This window comes from Bos indicus x Bos taurus, chromosome 22 (genome assembly GCF_003369695.1).
Source record: "Bos indicus x Bos taurus breed Angus x Brahman F1 hybrid chromosome 22, Bos_hybrid_MaternalHap_v2.0, whole genome shotgun sequence".
Lineage (NCBI taxonomy): Eukaryota > Metazoa > Chordata > Mammalia > Artiodactyla > Bovidae > Bos > Bos indicus x Bos taurus.
This window is the reverse complement of record NC_040097.1, coordinates 28474314-28498252: the sequence shown is the minus strand read 5'-3', so window position 1 is coordinate 28498252 and position 23939 is coordinate 28474314. Positions and strand designations below refer to the sequence as shown.

Below are 23939 nucleotides of genomic sequence, written 5' to 3'. Positions count from 1 at the left end.
AGTCTCCTGTTTAGTATTCTAACACAAACTTAAACTTGTAAGAATCATTACCTTCCGTGCTGACAGAATAAAGAAGGCTGACTTGACAAAAATGTAATGTTTCTGTCTGATTTCACACCAGAACTTTAATGAATCAGCAAAGAGCTTTTGTGAAAAACCTAGTAAGAAATGACTTTTCTTTCTCTTGGTGTTATGGCTATTTTAAGGCTTGATTTAAACATAGTTCTTTTATCAATCAGTTCAGCACATTAATATATAGTTTTAATGATTGGTTAGTACTTCTATGTGTCAGGCTGTTTTACATGTTTTACAAACAGTAACTCGTTAATCGTCATCTCTACTCATGATATTGGTGGAATATTATTCCCACTTTACAACTGAGATTAAGACACTTTGTGTGGGTAATATTTATATTACTCAATTATGGTTTAACATTTCCCCATGACTTCTCCAGATGTTGAGTTGTTACATTGAATAAACACACAAGATAACAAGTAGGGAGCTGCAGACAAATAAGCGTGGGAACTATATTGTTGAAAGCAGAAACCAACAAATACTATAAAGCAATTATGCTTCAATTAAAAATAGATAAATGGAAAAAAAACTCAACAGAGTTTAAGTTCTTTTTGATCAGTTTCAAATCCACTCCTGTGCATGGCAGATCTCCCAGAAGAAAACACATAAACAGTGTTTCCCACACTTTCTTGTCCCTGATGTTTGAGCCTTACCCAGACCAGTGTTCTGTGCACTTCACTTTGTGAAGTGGGGGCTTGTTTATTTGGTGAAAGCTCAGTATTAAAATGCTTTTAAAAGACAAGCAGTTCCTTTTCTTTGTACTGCCTGTCAGATTCTTACATCTCTCAATTTTAATTCCAATAGCTCTTAAGGTAAACATTCATCAAATTCTGAACTTGCTTTTTCTGAAGAGCCCTGAATTTGGAAAGAATCATCCATCCCATACAGTGGGTGCTTTTTCATCTGCTCTGCAGATAGAGTATTAGGGCTGCCCCCATATTATGCATTGGAACCCTCATTTAACGCATGATGAACTAACAAGTGACATACCCATGACAATTCAGGTTGACAGGACCAGACTTACGGTCCCCAGGTCTCCCCTACCATCGCAGAGTACCATTCTGACTTACACATGTATCGGGAGCCCTCCACAGATCCTTGCTGTCCCTGATGGAAGGCAGTGCGGGCAGCAGGCAGTGGACTCTCTGGTGAGCGGTGTTATCAGTGGAGCGGCCCCAAGCCTAATATTAGTCACTTGAGGAGATAGCTTAAGAGTGAGAAGGCAGGAAATGAGCACTCCATCAGCACTGACCTTGGAATGCTTGGTCTTTTTCTCATTGCTGGACCCTATTCACCCTTGTATTCAATAGATTAAACACCGAATACCTAACAATATACAAGGCACTGGACCACTAAGGGCTGTGGTGGAGGCAGACTAAGTTTCCGGTCTTTTACTACTTAGCCACAGTCATTTTACATCCTTTATAAGAGACACTGGAAAGTTCTGGGCCCTGGATTCAGACAGGCAGGCATGAGCTGAATGAGACAAGCCTTCCGCATCTACTAGTGACATGACCTTGAGCCAGTTCAAGCCATTGAACCTAAGGTCCCTTTTAAAAAATTTATTTGTTTTTAACTGAAGGATGATTGTTTTACAATATTGTGTTGGTTTCTGCCATATATCAACATGAATCAGCCATAGGTATACATATGTCCCCCCACTCCCGAACCTCTGTCCCACCTCCCACCCCGTCCCACCCCTCTAGGTTGTCACAGAGCCCCTGGTTTGAATTCCCTGAGTCGTACAGCAAATTCCTACTGGCCATCTATTTTATATATGATAGTGTTTCCATGCTACTTCTCCATTTGTCCCACCCTCTCCTTCCCGCCCCCCAACACCTGTGTCCACAAGTCTTTTCTCTATGTCTGCATCTCCATTGCTGCCCTGCAAATAAGTACATCAGCACCATCTTTCTAGATTCCATATATTTGCGTTAATATACGATATTTGTGTTTTTCTTTCTGACTGACTTTGTATAATAGGTTCTAGGTTCATCCACCTCCCTAAGGTCCCTTTGCTTTAAGGGATTTGTTGTGAGAATTGAATGAGATCACACACCTTGCAGGATGCCTAGTACAGAAGGAAGACTTGGTACCTGGGACTTTGCTTCCACTAAGTCTGTCGAGTATACTGAGATGCATTGTTGTTGTTTTACCATGTTAACTTTTTTCTTTTTTTAGTTTATTAGTTTTTGGCTGTGCTGGTCTTTGTTGTTACACTAAGGCTTTCCCTAGTTGTGACAGGTGGTGGCCACTCCTTGCTGCCGTGTGCGGGCTTGTCATCGTGCTGGCTTCTCTTGTTGTGGAGCACGGACTGCAACTTGTGGACTTTGGTAGTTGGGATGCATGGGCTTCGTTGCTCCGAGACATGTGAGATCATCCCAGAAAAGGGTTCAAGTGTATGTCCTGTGCATTGGTAGGCACACTGCTCACCACCAGCCTATCAGGGAAGTCCTCCTATCTGAACCATTTTAAGTTGCTGGACAACCATCACCACATCCATCTCCAAGATCTTCCATCTTGAAAAATGGAAACTCTGTACCCATTACATAATAACCCTTCTCTCCTTCCCCCTAAGCTTCTAACAGTCACCATTCTACTTTCCATCTCCACGAATTTGCCTATTCTGGATGCCTTATATAAGTGAACTCATACAGTATTTGTCTTCCTGTGACTGGCTTCTTTCACTCAGCATAATGTCCTCATGTTTCATCCATATTGTACCATGTGTTAGAATTTCCTGTGCTTTAGGACTAATATTCCACTATATGCATTTACCACTTTTGCTTATCCATTCATCTGTGAGTGAATACTTGGGTTACACCACTTTTTGGCTCTTATGAATAATACTGATATGAACACAAATATCTTTTTTGAGTCCTGAATTTCAATTCTTTTGAGAAGAGAGATGTATCTTTAAACAGAGTCCCTGGCTTCCAGACACTCCACCGTTCATTGGAGTGAGGGTGGGATGAAGGCATTGGAATGTAGGATGGATATCAGATCCTTGTTCTAAATCATGAGATCTCATCAAAAGTAACACTTAAGAAGCTCAGTACTTACATTAGAATACATTTGTAGGTGAATATTTATTGACATGGAAAAATGATTACAATATAGAAAATAGAAAAAAGCATATGTATCATCCTTTTTTTATTAAAAAAAACATGTATGCCAATATATTCAAATATATGATACATGTATAAAAACTAGTCTGTAAGTTATAGCACAGTGCACTAACCTCTAAATTGTTTTGTTCATACAGCCCCATTCATTTGTATACATTTAATTATTTATTTCATTATACAGTTATAGATTTGAAAGTGAAAGTCACTCAGTCACGTCTAGTTCTTTGCAACCCCATGGATTATACAGTCCATGGAATTCTCCAGGCCGGAATACTGGAGTGGGTAGCCTTTTCCCTTCTCCAGAGGATCTTCCCAACCCAGGGATCGAACCCAGGTCTCCCGCATTGCAGGCAGATTCCTTACCAGCTGAGCCACCAGAGAAACCCAAAAATACTGGAGTGGGTAGCCTATCCCTTCTCCAGAAGATCTTCCCAACCCAGGAATTGAACCGGGGTCTCTTGCACTGCAGGCAGATTCTTTACCAGCTGCGCTAACAGGGAAGCCCATAGTTGTAGACATGGAGAACTATATTAGCATCATGTATATTGTAAAATACTCACAAAAGAGTCATCATCAAAAGCAGTGACATAGAGTAACATGTTCAAAGAATGCATACAAAGAAAGTATCATTAGAAGATGTAGTATTTTCTTTCTGCACACCTACAGACTCCCCACCAAAAAGACTGCTGTAGAGTGGATTCTGAAGTTAGGCAAAACTGAGTTTGACTCCAGATCCTGCTTCTCACTGGTGAACAATCTTACCTGTGTTATTGAACATCTCTCTACTGCAGTTTCCCATCTGTAAATAAGAATAATTACAGTTCTTTTTAAAAAGTAAAAAAAAATTTTTAATTGAGGTATGATTGACTTGTAACCATATATTAGTTTCAGGTATATAACATAATGATTCAATATTTGTATGTATTACAAAATGATCACCACAACAAGTCTAGTTAAAATCCATCACCATACATAGTTACAAAATTTTTTTTCTTGTGATGAGGACATTTAAGATCTACTCTCTGAACAACTTTCAAATTTGCAAAACAAATTTGTCCTGTTTATGGTAGAGGTAAAAAAAAAAAATTAAGCTGATACTATTGTCATGACTGAGTTATCTTGGGATGGGTGGGATAGAAATGTTTGCAATTTGCCTTCTTCACATGTCAGTGTGTTTTCATTTATTGATAATGAATATACGGTGCTTATGTCAGAATTTTTTTAAGTGTTATTTTGTACTGTTATAAAGCTCATAGATTAGCACAGTGACCTACAGATCTCTGACACTGCATCGTTTTTCAAAATGAATGTAAGATTCATGGAACACTACCCACTTGACCTAACGGAAACTTCCCAAACCAAGGCTTAAAGCCCTTCCCTGCCACCCCAGAGCAACAAGGCAGCGAGCTTGTGATTCCCCGCGGCATGTGGGGGGCCATGTCCAGAACTGCTGGCCCCCGGGGGTCTGTATGCCTTTGTGAACAGGCTCATTTACTTCTGGGCACAGGCGCCTGAGGCTGGGCAGGCAGAAAGGAAGCAATTAAGACAGTGGAAACCTACCAGGGAAAAATGCTGTTGGCGGGGCAGACTTCACCAGGGTGTGACCTGTGCAGTCACACAGGGCCCCCTGCTCAGAAGGGACCCACGCTCAGTTTGACACTCTTCTGTAGCCATCTTGAGATTCCTCATGATTTTTTAAACAAAGAAGCTCCATATTTTAATTTTTCACTGGGTCTTGCAAATTGTGTAGCTTGGTCCTGGTTGTTGAAAACTGTAAGGCCTGGGTATTAGATGGATTATTAAAGAAAGGATCCTCTTGTAGGCGTCTAAACAGGTACTCCGTTGATGAAGGTGGAACCTCACAGAAATCTGCAAAAAAGTCCTTTTGCATGTACGTCTGGGAACCTCTTAGCCTCTTTCTGATTTCAATACGTATGATCTCCCAGGTCCGAGGCACAGGCAATAACATGACCTAGACCTCCTAGGGCCATTATGAAAATCAAGAGAGAAAATGCCCATAAAAGCGTTTGAACTGTGCCTGGTACCTGTAATTCTCATTTCCGGCAGCAGTGGAATATCATCAGCCCTGGCTCAGACCTTGGGGTTTCACTGGCTTCCCCTCAACTCCTGGCAACCACCATTCTACCCTCTGTCTCTCTGAATTTCTAAAGTGTTTTTATTTTCAATATTTACAGATTTTTGTGTTAACCTCATTCTCAGCCTAAGTCATTTTTGTGGATTATATTTCTTCTAAAAGACATGAAGTTTCAAAGTAGACAGGATCAGAGTTCTTGGCAAGCTGGCTAATGTTTAGAAAAAAAGTCTCTCATCACATTTTCATTATTATAAGAAATTCTTCAGATTCTAAAAAAAAAAGTAGTTTGACAGTTGATCCCTATCAAGCATGCAGATGGACAGAGTAATTTGTCCTTGGTTACAAGTTAGACAACAGACAAGAGTTTAACAAAGGAATTCTAGATGAGAGGACGCTGAGTTTCCCACAACACAAGCTGGTTTCTTGTCTCTGGTAGAATGCAGAGATAAGGAGGGTCTGGTACAAATTCCACGGACTGGTCATGATGTTGGAGGAGCAAGTTTCAAGGCTGCACTTCCACCAGTTACCGTGGGTTCTGTTGAATCAATCCTAAAGCCACTTACAACTAGGGACTTGCCAAGCTGCTTCCAAAGTTCTTTACCCATGTGGTTTATTACCAACTGTTAGGATTGCCAGACTGAACACATAAAATAAACAAGGGATAACTTTTTTTAGTGTGTGTTCTAAATGTTTAATCTGGCAACTCTAACCTAGATCACCCACTGGGGATTCTTCTCAGTGTTAAGAAGCCACCCCTAGCCTGTTTTGAGGATGAATGAAGTAAAGTGTTTGGTATAATTGTTGGCCTCCTGTGCTGTGATCAGAAAGGAAAGAATACATTTAATGAACATAGGCAGGTGCCTTCATAGCAACATAGCTTCATAGCATCTTCCCAAGAATGCCAGAAAACACATCAGTATCCCTGTCTTTATAATGAGGAAACCGAGGCTTACATAGGTTAGTTTAGTTAAGTCCTATAAACATGGAGACCTGGAACTGAATCCAGTTCTAGATCCTGACCTTATTACTGCACATCACAGGTCTAGGGCCAGCCAGAGCACGTCTGTTGATTTGTTTCTAAGTATGTGATGGTTTTACAGTGGCCTATGTCCCAACCCTGGCTGCCCATGTACCAGCTCTGGTGGGACAGCAGGCAGCCAGGTGACCTCTCTAAGCCTCCGTTTCCTTATCTGTAAGTTAGAAACAGCTCCTACACCTCAGTTTGCTATAAGGATTGAATGACATCCTTTTTTTTCTCTTTCTCTTTTTGTATAAGTAAAATGCTGAGCACTTGTCTGCCACATAGCACATGCCCTTTTTCTTTTAGAGCCACAGAAGTTTCTAATTTATTGTCTTGTGAAGGAACAGAGAGGTCCAAGGCAGCTAGAAACCAAGGGCAGCCTAGGAATGTATGCTCACAGCAGAACCCCAAGGAAGGAGCTGCATCTGATTAAGATGAAGTGGGGTGTCCCTCCTTTTCCCAGAAGGGATGGGGGCATCCCTAGCTTCTATAATCCTTTCAGTTCTCACTTTCCACTCCAAAAAGGCGACTGCCTGATTTGGCTTGAGGTGCGATCAAGACCTGATTAAATGGGGTGGGGAGGAAATCCCAAGAATAGAAAGACCCTCTGACTTGGGAGGGGAGGGGAAGAGTTCTGGCTCAGCCCTGGCTTTTCCGGCCCCTCCCCCTGTTCTCTCCACCCAGCTTCCCAGTTCCCTCCTCTCCTTCCTCCTCCTCCCCTGCTGCAGCTCAGCTTAAACCTGGAGTCCTGAGAACCAGCCAGACAGCCTCTGGTCCTCTTGATCTAGCGCCACCTCAGCTAAAGGCCCCTGGTAAGTCTTTGGTCGCTGGGCCCTGTTTCCCGCATCTACAAACTCAGGGTCGAACGAGACTAACTCAGATCTCTTAACCAGCTGGCAGGGTTTGGTCTGAAGGGGTGGGAAGTGAGGCAGGCACTTTATTTTAGCTATTATGAAATTGTCTCAGTCTGTGAGCAGTTTTACTAAAAACTGTTTGCAGTAATCAGTGGTGGCATTAGAATCGGGTGGATCTGAGCCCAGCTTTTTGCCTTGGCATATGATTGACTATGAATGAGATTGACCGCTTGTTTCCCTCTTTCTCCAGCTGCTCCCAAGCCCTCTATCCTGTAACAGAAAGAACTCGTCAAGGGTTGAGATTTTGCTATGACCTTTTTAGCTAGGATTACAAATGGGGCATCAGGGACTTCCCTAGCAGTCCGGTGATTGAGATAACCTGAGTCCGCTGCAGAGGGTGCAGGTTTGATCCCTGGTCAGGGAGCTAAGATCTCACATGCTGGGTAGCACAGCTGGAAAAAAAAAGTGTCAAACTCAATAAAGTTTGAAAAATAAAAATCAGGGATTAGGAACACCTTGTGTGGTTTAAGGAACCTTTGTTGGATGCTAGGCTTCTCAGATGGGCTTGCATGCCCTAAAATTCTGCTAAAAATGACTGCAGTCTGACTTTGTAGCTCTTAGAAAGTTTTTTTTTTTTAAACTAAGTTTAGAACCTTTGCTATTAGAGGACAGCTACATATAGTAGTTGGTTTGGTTTAAGAAGCACTGAGTGATAATGCATATTCAGTCTGGTTATCTGTAATCAGATCTTTGTGGTTTAATACAGATTTTTACTAAACCAGATTGTATTGTTCAATCATCAAGTCTTGTCTGACCCTTTGCAATCCATGGGCTGAAGCACACCAGCTCTCCCTGTCCCTCACCATCTAAAATCAGATTATCTAGTTTTAAAAAAGCAACCTATCTTTACCCTAGAAACTAAGTTTAGTAGAATCAATGAGTGGCCGCTATAATTACAAATTCCAAAACCTCAAGTTAAGCTGGCAAAAGCCTTCTCTTTTCTCCTTTGCTCTCCTTCCTTGTTTTCTGTCCCTTCATTTTGAAACTAGAGAAGTTAGGCAGAGTTGTCTAAGTGTAGGCTTGGAATCATATCAGCTTCTTTCTTGCTGAGTTTAAATGAAATCTCTTTTAAATCTCAGTTTTCACATCTATGTAACAGGGATGCTGGTGATAATAGCAGAACCTGTAGAGAGGTTTTAGCCCAGTCTCTGAAGCCTAATAATGTTCAGTGAGTGTGAGCATTTCTTTTTAGGGACTGAATGGAGGTACCTACTCTGTCTGTATAACTGCTGGGTCAGCCTTGGAAGGGGCTTCCCAGGTGGCTCAGTGGTAAAGAATCCACCTGGCAATGCAGGAGATGCAGGCTCCATCCCTGGGTCGGGAAGATCGCCTGGAAGAGGAAATGACAACCCATTCCAGTATTCTTGCCTGGAAAATCCCATGGACAGAGGAGCCTGGTAGGCTACAGTCCGTGGAGTCGCAGAGAGTCGGACACGACTGAGTAAACAACAAGGGCCTCAGAAGGGTCTCCTAAAACTAACCTACTGGGCTTCCTCAGCCTCTTTGACCTTCTTTCCTGTTTTAAATTGTAGATTTTATCTCTTTCTTGAAAACCTCCCTGTGTTCATATTATGTGTTCATTCTGTTATTCTGTTCCTGTGGTTCTCAAGTCATTTATTAAACAGATTGCTGGGTCCCAGCTTCAGCCCTTCTGGTTCTATAGGTCTGGAGTGGGGTCCCAGAATTTGCATTTCTAACACATCCTCAAATAGTGCTGATGCTGCTGGCCAGGGGGTTATAAGAGCTACTGTGTTTTCTCATGCTCGACAACCTTTAATATCCCTTTACCTGGGAATTAGTAGAGAGAAATTTACTGTTAGAATTCCCTAGTTATACAGTCAGGAAGGTAATGAACTGGATTCATCATTGAAGGCCAAGTTCCCAGATAACTGAAAAAAAAACATGATTTTTCTTTTTTAATTAAAAAAGAGTGATGTGAAGGCTATCTGGCCACTGAAAAAATGCTCTAAGTAAACTGATAACGTATCTTAAACTGCTAACAACCAAAGTGTTGACCAACACTGATATCATAGTTGAGGAAATTAGTGCTTATGTTCTGTATCCAAGATCCTTCTAATAATACCATGGTTAAGCAAGCTGTCAGGGCTTCCCAGATGGCACTAGTGGTAAAGAATCCGCCTGCCAATGCAGGAGATGCAGGTTTGATCCCTGGGTCCAGAAGATCCCCTAGAGAAGGAAATAACACCACTCCAATATTGCCTGGAAAATTCCATGGTCAGAGGAGCCTGGTGGGTACAGTCCATGAATCACAAAGAGTCTGACATGACTAAGCAGACATACACACATCCTTAAAGACCAGGTCCACCCAGAATGCTTTAGTAGTTGCATTGACACCTGTTACACCATTTAACAAACATTAAATACACTTTTTCTGGCTGTTGTAATCATTGCCATGGCCCGTTCCTTCAGTTTAGTACAAAACTTTGACAGCCAGGTCAGCTCTCCAACAAGCACAGATAAGAAAGGGCTTATCACCAACCTCTGTGCAGGCAATTCCAGAAGACTGGCAAACGTTTCTAATTTACACCAGTTCCTAATGACAGTAAATCTTTAGCTTGCACAGAGCACAGTATTAAATAGAGCTCCCAGCTGTGACAACTCGCTTGGATTCTCGGAGGCCCCTTAAGCTGTCTGGTAGACTTTATCTTGAGTGTTCAACAGGCATTTACTATAGCTTTTTTATATTTGCATATGCGTTTAATGGGACTTCCCTGGTGGTTCAGTGGTAAAGAATCTGCTTGCAATGCAGGAGACCTGGGTTTAATCCCTGGGTTGGGAGGATCCCCTGGAGAAGGGATTGGCAACCCACTGCAGTATTCTTGCCTGGAGAATTCCATGGACAGAGGAGCCTGGTGGGCCACAGTCCATGGGGTCACAAAGAGTCGGACACAACTGAGAGACTAAACAACATACATTTAATGAAATGTGGATTTTGAGTTACGCTTATGTGTGGGTGAGAAGAAGACTCCAGTCCCAGGTTACTTCCTAAAGAGCTTAATTTTTGTCTTGGTGACATTTGACACTCATTTCCATGGGTCATTGTGCTTTTCAGATAAGGAAGAGCTTTAGCATCAAAAAGAAAAGGAAAGTTTGAGGCTTGGCTTTTTTTTTTTTTTTTAAGTGTTCTATAAACCTAGGGATGCTCCCACACCAAATACTGACAGTTACCATCTTCAAGGGATCTCATTCAGTGATTGGTTTGCTCCAAAACGGCCAGCAACCACCGTTTGCTAATTGCCTGAACTCCCTTGCCCTCCAGCCTCAGTATGGCAGGTGGCTGATTATAACTGTGGGCAAGTCCCCAACTAGGCACAAACAGGTGCACACATCTGCTGGGGGTGGCTGTTTCCACACAACTGCTCCAGCACACACAAAGGATGGCCTCAGTTTTGCCAGCCACGTGGCTGTCTCAGAAAGGGGTGAGGTTGGCACATTCCTCCAGGGCTTGTGAGATCAGGAAAGAAAAACAAAAGCCTGTGAAAGGGGGTTCTTGGGAATGCCAAAAACAATCTTCAAGGCAAAAGGAGCCGCCGGTGGCTAACCAGTAACAGTGGGTCCCGGGCCACTTCCTTCTAGAAAGCTGTCAGAATACGAACCTGGAATACCTGGTGATGGGGGCAGGGGTGGGGGTGTAGCCTAAGTCATCCGATAAAAGGCAGCATTCTTCATTGTAGCATCTGAATTCCTGTTGAAAGGATGAAGAATAGCAATTTCTGGTTTGTTACCGACAAGTAGAAAGTCCTGTAGATTTATGGGCATTGTCTCTGGCTAGGACTTAGAAAAAGCAGTCCCTCTTGGCAGTTCTAGTCAAGTGAGTCTTTAAAATAACACTTCCACTGCGTGAGGCTCAAGAACGTCCACACAGAGTGAGTGTGTTTACTCCTGGGGAGAGGCAGAGACATCTCGGGCCAGGCTTGCTTACATCCAGCTGGTCAGGGGCCCTCCCTGGGGATTCTGAGGTCGCTCCTCATTCATACAAACCCAGCCTCCCGCCCTGCCTGCCTGCCTGTCTGTCAGCCCTGGGAGGGGAGGGCCCCTCTGTGCTCTAGCCAGACCTGGGCCTCCCCACTTTTCCCCCACCCACTCGCAGGATCCACGTGGTCTCAGCTCCCAGGCAAATTCCCCAGCTGGGGTTCTTCAGAGGGTGAACAAATAAGCATTCAGCTACTGTCAGTCTACTCACACTTGAAATCCTGCCTGGTTCTAAACTCTGAAAATGATCAGGATGAACTTGAAAGTAATCCCCTGGTGTTTCTAACACTTGCCCTCTAACTGGCCCTAGACTTGCTCACCAGCACCCTACCTTTCACCCACTAGTCATATTTAACTTAGTTTTTGATGTCAATTATATCACCCGGATCACTGGATGTGAATTCTATCACCGGATGGCACCACCCTTATGGCAGAAAGTGAAGAAAAACTATAGAGTCTCTTGATGAAGGTGAAAGAGGAGAGTGAAAAAGTTGGCTTAAAACTCAACATTCAGAAAACTAAGATCATGGCATCTGGTCCCATCACTTCATGGCAAATAGATGGGGAAACAATGGAAACAATGACAGACTTTATTCTTTATTCTTTTATTTATTCTTGGGGGCTCCAAAATCACTGCAGATGGTGACAATTAAAAGACGCTTGCTCCTTGGAAGAAAAGCTATGACCAACCTAGACGGCATGTTAAAAAGCAGAGATATTACTTTGCCAACAAAAGTCTGTCTAGTCAAAGCTATGGTTTTTCCAGTAGTCATGTATGGATGTGAGAGTTGAACTATAAAGAAAGCTCAATACTCAAGAATTGATGCTTTTGAACTGTGGTGTTGGAGAAGACTCTTGAGAGTTACTTGGACTGCAAGGAGATCCAACCCGTCCATCCTAAAGGAAATCAGTCCTGAGTAGTCATTGGAAGGTCTGATGCTGAAGCTCTAACTCCAGTACTTAGGCCACTTGATGCGAAGAACTGACTCATTGCAAGACCCTGATGCTGGGAAAGATTGAAGGCAGGAGGAGAAGGGGATGACAGAGGATGAGATGGCTGGATAGCATCTCTGACTCGATGGACATGAGTTTGAGTAAGCTCTGGGAGTTCATGATGGACAGGAAGGACTGGCGTGCTGCAGTCCATGGTGTCGCGAAGAGTAGGACACAACTGAGTGACTGAACTGAACTGATAATCACCAGGAAGAATGTGTAAAACATGCATGAATGGTTTAAAAAACAGATTAGAAGTTGCACAGCCATGTGACCACACCCAGTGAGGAATGTTGCCAGGGCCCCACCCCACGCCCATTGTGTACTAGCGCACCCCTTTCCCAATAAACATTCTCTGTTTCCCCAATTGTACTCTGACTCTATGGAACTTATTTTCTTGTTTTGCTTTATATTGTGTCACCTGTGTATGATCCTCTGTATTCATTTTGTTTGCTTTCGAACATATGTACAGGGGATGGTGATGTATATATTACTTTGAGTCTTGATTCTTTGCTTAATGTTTGTGAGATTCACCATATTGTGTGAAGCTAAACTGTATTTTCTTTGCTATATGGCATTCCATTATGAATACTATAATTTTATCATTTCTACTGTCATGGGATATTTGGGTTGTTTTCTTTTGTCTTACTGCGAAAAATGCTGAATGGACCAGTGGATGGACAAGGAGACAACCCGGGCCCTCAGGCTGCTGAGCAGGGTACAGACACAGCTGTGCCTTCGGATTCAGACAAGAAGCTTCCTGAAATGGACATTGATTGATTCCAACAATTGTTTATATTAAAACAGGCTATTATAAAGCTAAAAAAAAACAAAAAACAAAAAACAAAAAAAAAATACCTTTTTCTTTTGTGTAAGTTTCTCTAGAGATATACCTAGGAAAAGATCTCTGGGTCATGGGGTATGCAGATTTCCAAAATGATCATATCAGTAGAGTTTTCCACTATGGATGGATGGGAGTTCCTACTGCCAAACATCTTGGATGGGAGTTCTTATTGCCAAACATCTTGACGTAACCTCTGTGCAGTCTGGTACAAAGTGGTAATCCATTAAAGGTTTACTGTGTGTTCCCCTGAGTTCCTGTAAAGGTGAACACTTGATTCTGCCTGTTGGCCATCTGGGTTTCTACCTGTGCACTGCTTGGTGAGAGATGCAAGCCCTTTCGCTGCCGGGCCGTCCATCTCAGCCATCCTTGTATCTTCTTGGTCCTCTAGTGTCACAGCCAGCTCCTCAGCTCAGTCACTTCCTTGTTGGTGGTGACTTGTTAGAGGCTTCCTGTACTAAATACATTCTTTCAGAAAAGTGATACTATGTACTCACGGCAAAGGATGTTTTGCAATAGTGCAAAGGAACAGATTTGGAGGATTAATAGGCACATTCTCAAACACAAAGAAATAAGGCTGTTTTTTCCTGAGAGTAATCTTTTGGAATGGTCCGGATTCCACATTTGTCAAAATTATTTATGTTTCTCATTTATTCATGCCCTACTGACACTTTACACTGTAAATAAATTATCTGAAACTGGAAACCAAGTTGAACTGAGAACTATACATGCTCTTCTAATAGTTTATATCGGAAATTGCAAAGTAATGGTCATGGTCTGCTGGTATATATGTTTTATAGGACCTGCAGAATGTTTTACTTTTTATTTTGACTTTTTTTTTTTCTGATGGAGGCATTATTTTGAAATTGCTCTAGGTAAAAATCTGAGATTTTGCCCCTTTTCAAAACAAGTGTAATCATTATTAGGCAGTAGCGGATCTGTATTCCCATGTGACACAAAAGACCTGGATCTGAGCAGTGTTTCCCCATCAGCAGTGGTGTCTGTTATCCTCAGTATCCAGTCTCCTTTTTCTCCATATTAGTAGAATTTTTAGTGATGCATGTGGCTGCCCAAAATAAAGACTTACACATCCCAGTGTCCCTTGCAGTTAGCAAGAGCCTTGTGATGGTTCTGGCCAGTGGGATTAGGGGAGATGGGCAGCTTTCAGGTTCTGCCTGTAACGGAGTGGGTATGTCCGCCTTTATTATTTTCCCCTACCTGATGGCTAAAATGTGGGTATGGTGATGGGCTATCTTGGATCACATGAAGAATAGCAGCACCCCAGGAATGGTGAAGCAACAGGAGAAGAGATTGGGCCCCTGAATACTTCATGTTATTCCAGTTCTGACTTTTATATCAAGAGAAATTAACCAAAGTGTTGATCTCTGTCTCACACAGTCAAATCTATATTCTAAGTAATTCTTCAGGTGGGCAACGTTCTCTTCCTCACAGTCCCCATCAGTCCCTACAGTCCCTGTGTCTGCTGCTGAGTTTGACTTGCCCTTCTCAGCTAGCTTATGCAGATGGATTTCTAGTGCCTCTCTCCCATGGCTCCTATTAGACACTTGCATCTGAGATACTTTTATATTCTAACGTCTTGATAGTCTAAGGATGACAGAAGAGAACATTTCTTCAAGTCTAAAAGATGCAATTAGAAGTTTTAGGGTTGGATTATCAGTAGTTTTATAAGAATCCAGGTGAGGGTTTTTCAACCTCAACACTATTGACAATTGGGGCAAGATAATCCTTTGTTGCTGGGGCCTGTCCTGTGTATTGTAGGCTGTATAGTAGCATCCTGGCGTCTGCTCACTGGCTGCTAGTAACACTTCCTTCCCCAGGTGTGACTAAATGTCTTAAGACATTGCTAAATATCCCCTGAGGAGCAAAGTTGCCCCAGTTAAGACCCACTAATTGAAAGTAGATTTCTTTTTTTAATCTTTTTTAAAAAATTGGTAGATTTTATTTTTTAAGGGTAGTTTTTGGTTTACACAAGAGTTGAACAGAAAATCCAGGGGAAAAAAAAAATATATATATATATATATATATATATATATATATCTTATCTTCTCTCCTCTCCCCTCTCTTCAGTTTCCCCATCAGTAACATCTTGCATTAGTGTCATACATTTGTTTCAGATTATCAATATTGATACATTACTAGTTCAAGATTGCTGGGAGAAATATCAATAACCTCAGATATGCAGATGACACCACCCTTATGGCAGAAAGCAAAGAAGAACTAAAGAGCCTCTTGATGAAAGTGAAAGAGGAGAGTGAAAAAGTTGGCTGAAAGCTTGACATTCAGAAAACTAAGATCATGGCATCTGGTCCCATCACTTCATGGCAAATAGATGGGGAAACAGTGGAAACAGTGGCAGACTTTATTTTGGGCTCCAAAATCACTGCAGATGGTGGCTGCAGCCATGAAATTAAAAGACGCTACTCCTTGGAAGGAAAGTTATGACCAACCTAGACAACATATTAAAAAGCAGAGACTTTGCCAACAAAGCTCTGTCTCATCAAGGCTATGGTTTTTCCAGTAATCGTGTATGGATGCAAGAATTGGACTATAAAGAAAGCTGAGTGCCGAAGAATTGATGCTTTTGAACTGTGGTGTTGGAGAAGACTCTTGAGAGTCCCTTGGACTACATGGAGATCCAACCAGTCCATCACAAAGATCAGTCCCGAGTGTTCATTGGGAGGTCTGATGTTGAAGCTGAAACTCCAAATCTTTGGCCACCTGATGTGAAGAACTGACTCATTTGAAAAGACTCTGATGCTGGGAAAGAATGAAGGCAGGAGGAGAGGATGAGATGGTTGGATGGCATCACCGACTCAATGGACATGAGTTTGAGTAAACACCAGGAGTTGGTGATGGACAAGGAGGCCTGGCATGCTGCAGTCCATGAGGTCACAGAGTCAGACACAACTGAGCGACTAAACTGAACTGAAAGTTCATAGTCACATTATGATTCTCTCTTGTGTTGTACTGATTCTATAGCTTTTGACAAATGCATGTCATATATCCATGATTACAGTATTATTCAGAATAGTTTCATGGCCCCTCAGATCCTTTGTGCTCCACCTATTCAAGTGTATTCCTTTTAAAGTAATCTAAACTCTCCTTAAAATGATCCCTAAGCCTATTAATGCTCATTTTCCTTGCTTCTCAGTGATTGATTTGTAACCCAAAAGAAGTCTTAATGAATGAATATTCATTGTTATTTAGGATGCGGGCTCATGATTAACCTTTGGTAATTTATTGATGTATTCAGTCATCATTTCCAGATATATAACATCACATCTTAGAACTGGGGTAGGTTCTAATCGTGCATAGTTAAAATTACTTTTGAAAATGTGTTGGAAAGGTGACCTGTCGAAGACCAAAATTCATCACGTTGTATTTTTCTCCATTTGAAACACATAGATGTTTCTTAAGTTAAGCAGTTAAGAAATACAGATGTTTCTTATGATTAGCGAGCGTGTATTAAATGCTTAAATACTATACTAGAAAATTCTCAATATGTTGAGAAGCTGGTGCTTTATGGACATAGAAACTAAAATCATCTTAAAAGGAAGCAACTTCAAACCTTCCATTTCACACTTATTCTCAACAATGAGCTTTTGAATAGAATGATGGACAGAATTTCCCCCTTATTTCTTCTCCCTTTTGCCTCTCTTGGCTGAATACATTTGCATAACTTAAAAGCAATATCATGAAATAGAGGACAAACTGAGAGTTACCAAAGTGGGGGATGGGAGGGTCAGATGGATTGGGAGATGGGAACTGACATAAATACACTACAGTGTATAAAATAAATGACTAATGAGAACCTACTGTACAGCACAGGGAGTTCTATTCAATATTCTGTGGCAATCTAAATTGGAAGGAAATATAAAAATAGAGTGTATATATATATATGTGTGACTGATTCACTTTACCATACAAGAAACTAACAACATTTTAAAGCAACTATACTCTAGTAAAAATTAATTTTAAGAATTACACACAAATTTTTTTTTTAATGCAACTGCATCCAATGACACTTGTTTCTACATGCTCGGATGCAGTATACACATAATACGTATTTGCTAAATGAATGAGTGAATTTGTGGTAAATAGCAGCTTCTCTTCTACTCTAGTGAGGTCATGATCACCACAAAATTAACTCTAATCCAAAGAAATAAGTAAATGCAAGGTTGAGTTCTTTAAACTCAGCATACAGTTCACATGAACGCAGAAGATAACACACATGTGGATGGTGGTGATGATTAACAACAAAAGGTATTATCTTTAGTCTGTCACTTCAGAACATACGCGTGTATTTTCCCTTGACAAAAAAATTCGTAAGCCAACATCTTTGAAAAGGAAATGGGATTTGAAGGACAGAGGATAAAAGAAATGATTAAGAAAAATAAATATCATTGTGGGAGTTGACAGATGACCTTTCCTTTGATTAAATTGGACTGTGGTGTATTTTCGTTTTCAGGAAGCCCAAACCAGTTTCCCCAGATTGTCAATGTGGTTAAGTCATACTGCTCAGATTTCAAATGAATGGAGAGATTTATCCTTATGTAAGAACAGGAGCCAAGTGACTTTTCATTTCCTGGAGTGATTTGTAAAGCCGGATCTTTCACCTTTAGGGAGGGCCACAAGCCTGGTTTTGTAGCATTGACAGGTGCAGATCATACTATCTCCCAGCTAGGTGATGCTCTGTCTATTCTCACTGAAAGATGGTAAATTTATATACAGGTTGCTCAGTGGGTTCACTTGATTGCCCTGTGGCCTGGTGGAGAAACTGATAAAACCAGCAAATGAACCTTCTGTAGACCCTGAAGGACAACCACTCACACCACACCTCATCAGGTGACAGGAGAGAGCAGTTTCTAATCCAGCACAGTGCAACCTGGGCCAAACAAAACCAGTCAGCACGCCGTGCTTGGTTCCCCAGTTTGACCTGTGACATTAGATCTAGGAGGACTGGATGAATGCTTTGGGAGGAGATGGACCTTGAGTTCAATGTTTTGTCCTCCACTTGCAAGCTCATCTCTTCCAACATCACAATTCACACTGGGGCAAACCTCAGGAAAGCAAATGTAAAAATGCTTGCGTGATGGCTTTTGAAACTAATCGGTTCAGAGGTTTCATTTGTAAGTAGGGGTGAGGGCGAAGGGGGAGCTCTGCCTTGCCAGAGATGAGAATATTATGTGGGCTCTCTAGGACACTACTCTGGGAATCTGTCAAGGAATCAGGTGATAGAATACTGTAATTAATCTCTTGGTGGGTCTTGGCCTTTGAAGCCTTCTAGCTCCTCCACCTAACAGCTGTGAGACATTGAACAAGAGGCTTAGCCTCGCTGAAACTCACACTCTTACCTGTGAAGTTGTTGTTTAGTCACTAAGTTGTGTTCGACCCTTTTCCCACCCCTATGGACTGGTGCCTCTGTCCATGAGATTTCCCAGGCAAGAATACTGGAGTGGGTTGCCATTTCCTTCTCCAGGGAATCTTCCGATGCAGAGATCAAATCCATGTCTCCTGTATTGTCAGGCAGATTCTTTACCACTGACCCACCTGGGAGGCCCCCTTACCCCCCACCTCCAGCCCCCGTAAAGTAGTCTGGGTAAATAATAGTACCTGCCGCATGAGAAGAGTTGTGATGGGACTTTCATAAGGTGAACAGTGCCCTCCAAGTGCTTTCCATGGTGCCTAGCTCTTGGTAACCTCAACAAAGGGTGCGTGTGTGCTAAGTCACTTCAGTCGTGTCCAACTCTTTGTGACCCTGTGAATACCGGAGTGGGTTGCCATGTCCTTCTCCAGGGGATCTTCCCTACCCAGGGATTGAATCTGTGTCTCTTATATCTCCTGCATTGGCAGGTGGGTTCTTTACCATTAGCACCATCTAGGAAGCCGTAGCTAGTGGCAAAGGTATGAAGAGGCGGAAAATAAGAGGAAGGGTTACCAGTATTGTGTTTGAGAAATGCCAGGGTGGTCAGGATTTTGCTCTTTAATGCACTTATCCTAAGCTCCAGTGGATTCTTTTGAGAGTCATGTCTGTTTCAGCGGAAACTGCTTTCTTAAATACCTGAAGCAATTTAAGGGTATTTTCTATCATACAGCACAGGACCAACTATGACTGAGTCATGCTACCTCTTCTCCCTTGTGTCAAGTTCCTTAAAGACCACACCCTTCATTGGACAGCCACAATTTTGCCCCTTTTTTTTTTTTTTTTTAAGTTTTGTTCTCAAAAGTCATTGGTTTTTATCACAATATTGTTGATTTGAAACATTATACATTTCATGTATCCATAATGACTCACAGTTTTTAAAGATTGTATTCCATTGATGGTTATTATAAAATATTGCCTATGTGCTCCGGATTTTGCCGTTTTAAAATGAGCTGATGTTTCACAAGGTACATTTTAGTTCACCTGGTACAATTCAAGGGGCATCTTGGGTTTCATTGGGCTTCCCTTTTGGCTCAGCTGATGAAAAATCTGCCGGCAGTGCGGGAGACCTGGGTTTGATCCCTGGGTTGGGAAGATCCCCTGGAGAAGGGAAAGCCTACCCACTCTAGTATTCTGACCTGGGGAATTCCATGAACTGTGTAGTCCATGGGGTCACAAAGAGTCAGACACAACTGAGTGACTTTCACTTAGGTTTCATTAGAAGCACATTTTTCAAGTCATCTTCTGTGATTTCCACAGATGGCCAACTTTGTTCATTTTATTCCAGGAAGCGGTAGGGAAGTAAGAGAAAGGGAGTAATAGAAAGGTCTACACACATCTTTTTATTGCAATAATATCTATTATGAAAAAGTGGTAATACTGTGTGAATGCTTTTAGGATAACTAGTGTCCCTACATAGTGAATATTATGTAGACACTAAAGATAATTATGAGGGTGCTATAGGAACATGGAGAAAGTATATAATGACATTTGAAACATGCTATATAAAAATAGAATATGAAATATGCACAATTATAGGAATACTTTTGTAATAAAATAGATACATATAGGAAATACACAATGAAAACAGCTGTGAGTTTGTAGGGAAAATGAGCTTATGGCAATTTGACATTATTTTAATGTCCTTTGGTCTTTGTAAAAGCCTCAAAAATCTCATCAGATGACTTGGTTCTCCATTTGAGCACCGTCTTTAGTTAAAGTCTGTCGCCTTACGTCTGCTCCCAATAACATTTGACACAGCCCAGTGTACTATCATCGGGCTTCCCAGGTGGCTGAGTGGTAAAGAACCTGCCTGCCAATGCAGGAGACATGGGTTCAGTCCTTGGGTCAGCAAGATCCCCTAGAGAAGGAAATGGCATTCCACTCCAATATTCTTGCCTGGGAAATCCATGGACAGAGGAGCCTGGTGGGCTACAGTCTATGGGGTCACATGTCACAAAAGAGTCGGGCACAACTGAGCTACTAAACAACAACAAATGTGCTATAGTTGTTACTTTTCAGATTTCACCTGATGACCAGCTTGGATAATCATTTAGGTAACAGCAATTGACATATTGTATTACTTTTCTTTTTAGTGATGAAAATGCCAGGAAAGATTTAAAGACACTTCCAGCTTTTCCAACCAAAACTCTGCAGGAGCATCCCTCCCTTGCTTACTGGTAAGCTGAGCCAAGATGGCCCATGACCCCATTGCCATAGCCTCCATTGAGAACTACATGCTCCTCAGGAGACTGCAAGAAATATAAGTGAGGGAAATCTCAAATTGCCTATAATATGTGTCAGACTAATAAGAAGTAGACCTTGATCCTTCTAGTGACAAGGTCTTGTTAAAGCTCTCTGGAGACTGTCATCCCAAGACTTGTAGTCATATGTGGAGAGTAGCCATTTGCCTTTCCATTCAAGTGCATAAAAGATTTGTAGAGTGCTGTTAAGTCATGCTTAGTATATGGGTAGTCACTGTGTAACACAGCCCTCATCTGGAGGAGTACAATGCAAGTGGTATAAAAGACAGATTTCCTTAAACAGAGGTGTTCGTAATGCACAGAAACAACCTGAATGATCAGAGGTTTCATCTACAGCCAGGAGCCGTTGTCTATTTTGAGTTGTTTTCTTTGTCTGTGTTTTAATGAACCCATCGTACCCATCTCCCATGCGACATTTTTCCTAGAGAAGTACGTTTTCTCCCCTTAAACTACTTACGTTCCCTTTAAATGTATTTTCCTCAGTTTAAGGCTATGAATCCTGAAGATGGTTTTCCTTTCCATTAAAAAACTGGTTACAAAATAAATATTCGCCATGAATGAGCTATAATATGAAAGTTGGAATATTTCCCAAGTCAATAGTGAGAGTGAGTGCTGAGGCTACATTGCATCCTGAATCTGGAACCTTTTAAATGAATCATTGTTAAGTGACAGTTTCTTAACAGTAAAAAGCAAAGACCGATTACTGTTGATTATTGGGTATATAGAGATAAAAACGTTTATTCTTCTCATTATACTTGAGATGTGACTAACAAGCTACCAGTCTAAAAGGAGGGTAAATAACTGAATGGTGTCAAAGGTGATCAGAGTTCACCTGTTTTTCCCCTTTCTAATCAAAAAGTTTTATCCTAAGACAATAATGAAGGTATTATTACCTTCTCCTAAGGTATTATGTGCACAAGTCATGAGAGTAGAGTATTTTAGATCGAACACTCATGTAGAAGCATTTTTAATTCTTTCTAAATCTTAGCAGTTTAAGGAAAATGTCTATAATACCTTACACCTGCTGATCTCTTTAAAAACTTTTAATTTCCCCAGCAAGTCTATCTAGCATTTAATAATATTGTTTTGTATTTATTATATTCCATCAGTTATGGGAGAAAATATTAGTTTTTCATTTGATGAATTGATGTTATTTTCCTTTTCTAATAACTTAAGTTTTTAACATTTTACACATAAGTAAGTTACATAAAATTGTAAACAGTCAAGACAAGGTAGTCAAACGTCTGAGGTCCAAGAGTCTGTGTCCTACAAAAACGAAAGTCACCCAGCTTCTATCTCCTGAACAAGTTGGTCTAGGCCTTCTTTCTCAAGTATTTTCAGTGGCTACCTGGAAACCTTGAAATGGAATCTGTACTTCACACAGTCGTATATTGCTCTACTTTTCATTTCCTTGTTTTACAGTGAGGACAGAGTAATTGAACATTATTTGAAAATCAAAGGTCTGACTCGGGGTCAAGCTGTCGTTCAGTAAGTATCTTTCTGAAGATATGGTTGTAATGTCTTCTGTTTGAGAAAGTCATCTGAAATGATTTCTGTTGTACAGTTGGTGTGCATATAGTACCTGGCTAGAAGTGTCTTGCCATGAATTACAAACTTCATGGGCTATTCTATACTTTGGTGTCATCAATTCAGATGCCTACCAATGTCAGGCAGGTAACAAAAATGAGATTGTGGTGACTGTGGTGAATTAGAGAGCTTTTGACCTGGCTGGAGACAAGGCTACTCAGCCTCAGCATTCAGGCATAATGTTGCCAAATCATCTAATGTTTTTCAAGAAAAAAAGGAAATTACAGTTTTTAAATCCTATTTTTTTTTTCTTTTTTATTTATTTTAGTTGGAGGCTAATTACTTTCCATTAAATCCTAATTTAAAAAATTGCAAAGTAATGTTAAGAAACTTGAGTACAACGTGAGGCAGACAGTACCTGTCTGGAGGCCATGTTTGGTCACCTGGTTGGCAGCTCTATTTTGGGTGGAACACACAGTGCTAGGTTGGATCATCTGTTTCTTCCTGGTACAAACAGCAGACTGTAATGATAGATTTCTACATTTTAGACCTACAGAGTATCCGTTGTTTATTAAGAACAGTTTACAAGCTACATTGAAGTTTTTAAATTATAAAAACTAAATTTATAATTTTTAAGTTGTAAAAACTAATATAGCATTACTATATTGTGGAATAACTTTGATGATGATAGAAGGGTTTTTTTGTTTGTTTTTGTAAATCTGCCGAATATAGCACAAATCACGTGAGAAGTGAAATAAGGATTTGGTGATCACTATTCCCCCGTCAGGTATAGATTTCTCCCACATCCCTGCTCTTGCACTCATCTCCTTTTTATCACAGTATACCTGCTGGGATTTTCAAGGCAGAAATCAGAAGTTAGCAGTTCCAAAGCTGAATCCCTGATTTGTGCCCACCTTCTGAACTGAAAAATAAAAAGGAATAGCAATTTCCATGAATGATTTTAGGTGAGGTTAATGAGCATATTATTAACTGTTCTTGCTTAAATGTAGTATCTTCTTATTTCCTTTGATCATTATCGTTATGGCTCCAAGTAAGAGACTGTCTAACTCAGTAGTTAAGGCTCTAGACTGTGGAATCCGACTCACTTTGTGTGGGAATCCTGGCTGTGCAGTGTAATTGCTACCTGGCCTTGGCACATCTACTTAACTGTTTATATTCACTTACATGGAGACCTTTTACTTTGAAGAATTATCACGTTTATTGATTACAAGGTCCAGAGCCACTGATCTTCAAAATGTTATTAAACAGCCCACTTGTATCATACAGGAGTCTCAGTTTTTTGTGGGCAGAAAGGAAATCTTACACAATTTAGTCCACTCCATAAACTCTTAAGGGCTACCCTGGTGGCTCAGTGGTAAAGAATCTGCCTGCTAATGCAGGAGATGCAGGTTTGATCCCTGGGTCAGGAAAATCTCCTGGAGAAGGAGATAGCAACCCACTCCACAGTTCTTGCCTGGGAAATCCCATGGACTGAGAAGCCTGGTGGGCTACAGTTCATGGGGTCACAAAAGGGTCAGACACGACTGAGCAACTAAACAACAACAACATAAAGTCTTAAAAGAATAAAATAAATACTTGTTGAATTAAAAATAACAAGAGGTATATAATCACTTTAACTTTTTTG

At 41.1% G+C, this 23939-nt stretch overlaps 1 protein-coding gene across 4 annotated transcripts in view; it reads left to right on the top strand.

Annotated features, from left to right (window-relative positions):
- The window catches only part of FRMD4B (FERM domain containing 4B), a 360291-nt gene that overhangs the window by 290228 nt on the left and 46124 nt on the right, over nucleotides 1–23939 (top strand). For all 4 annotated transcript variants that reach the window (XM_027523804.1, XM_027523805.1, XM_027523807.1 and 1 more), the window contains 2 exons: nucleotides 20600–20683; nucleotides 22190–22255. In XM_027523804.1, coding sequence (XP_027379605.1) covers nucleotides 20600–20683; nucleotides 22190–22255 — 150 coding nt within the window. The remainder of the gene's footprint in view (nucleotides 1–20599; nucleotides 20684–22189; nucleotides 22256–23939) is intronic.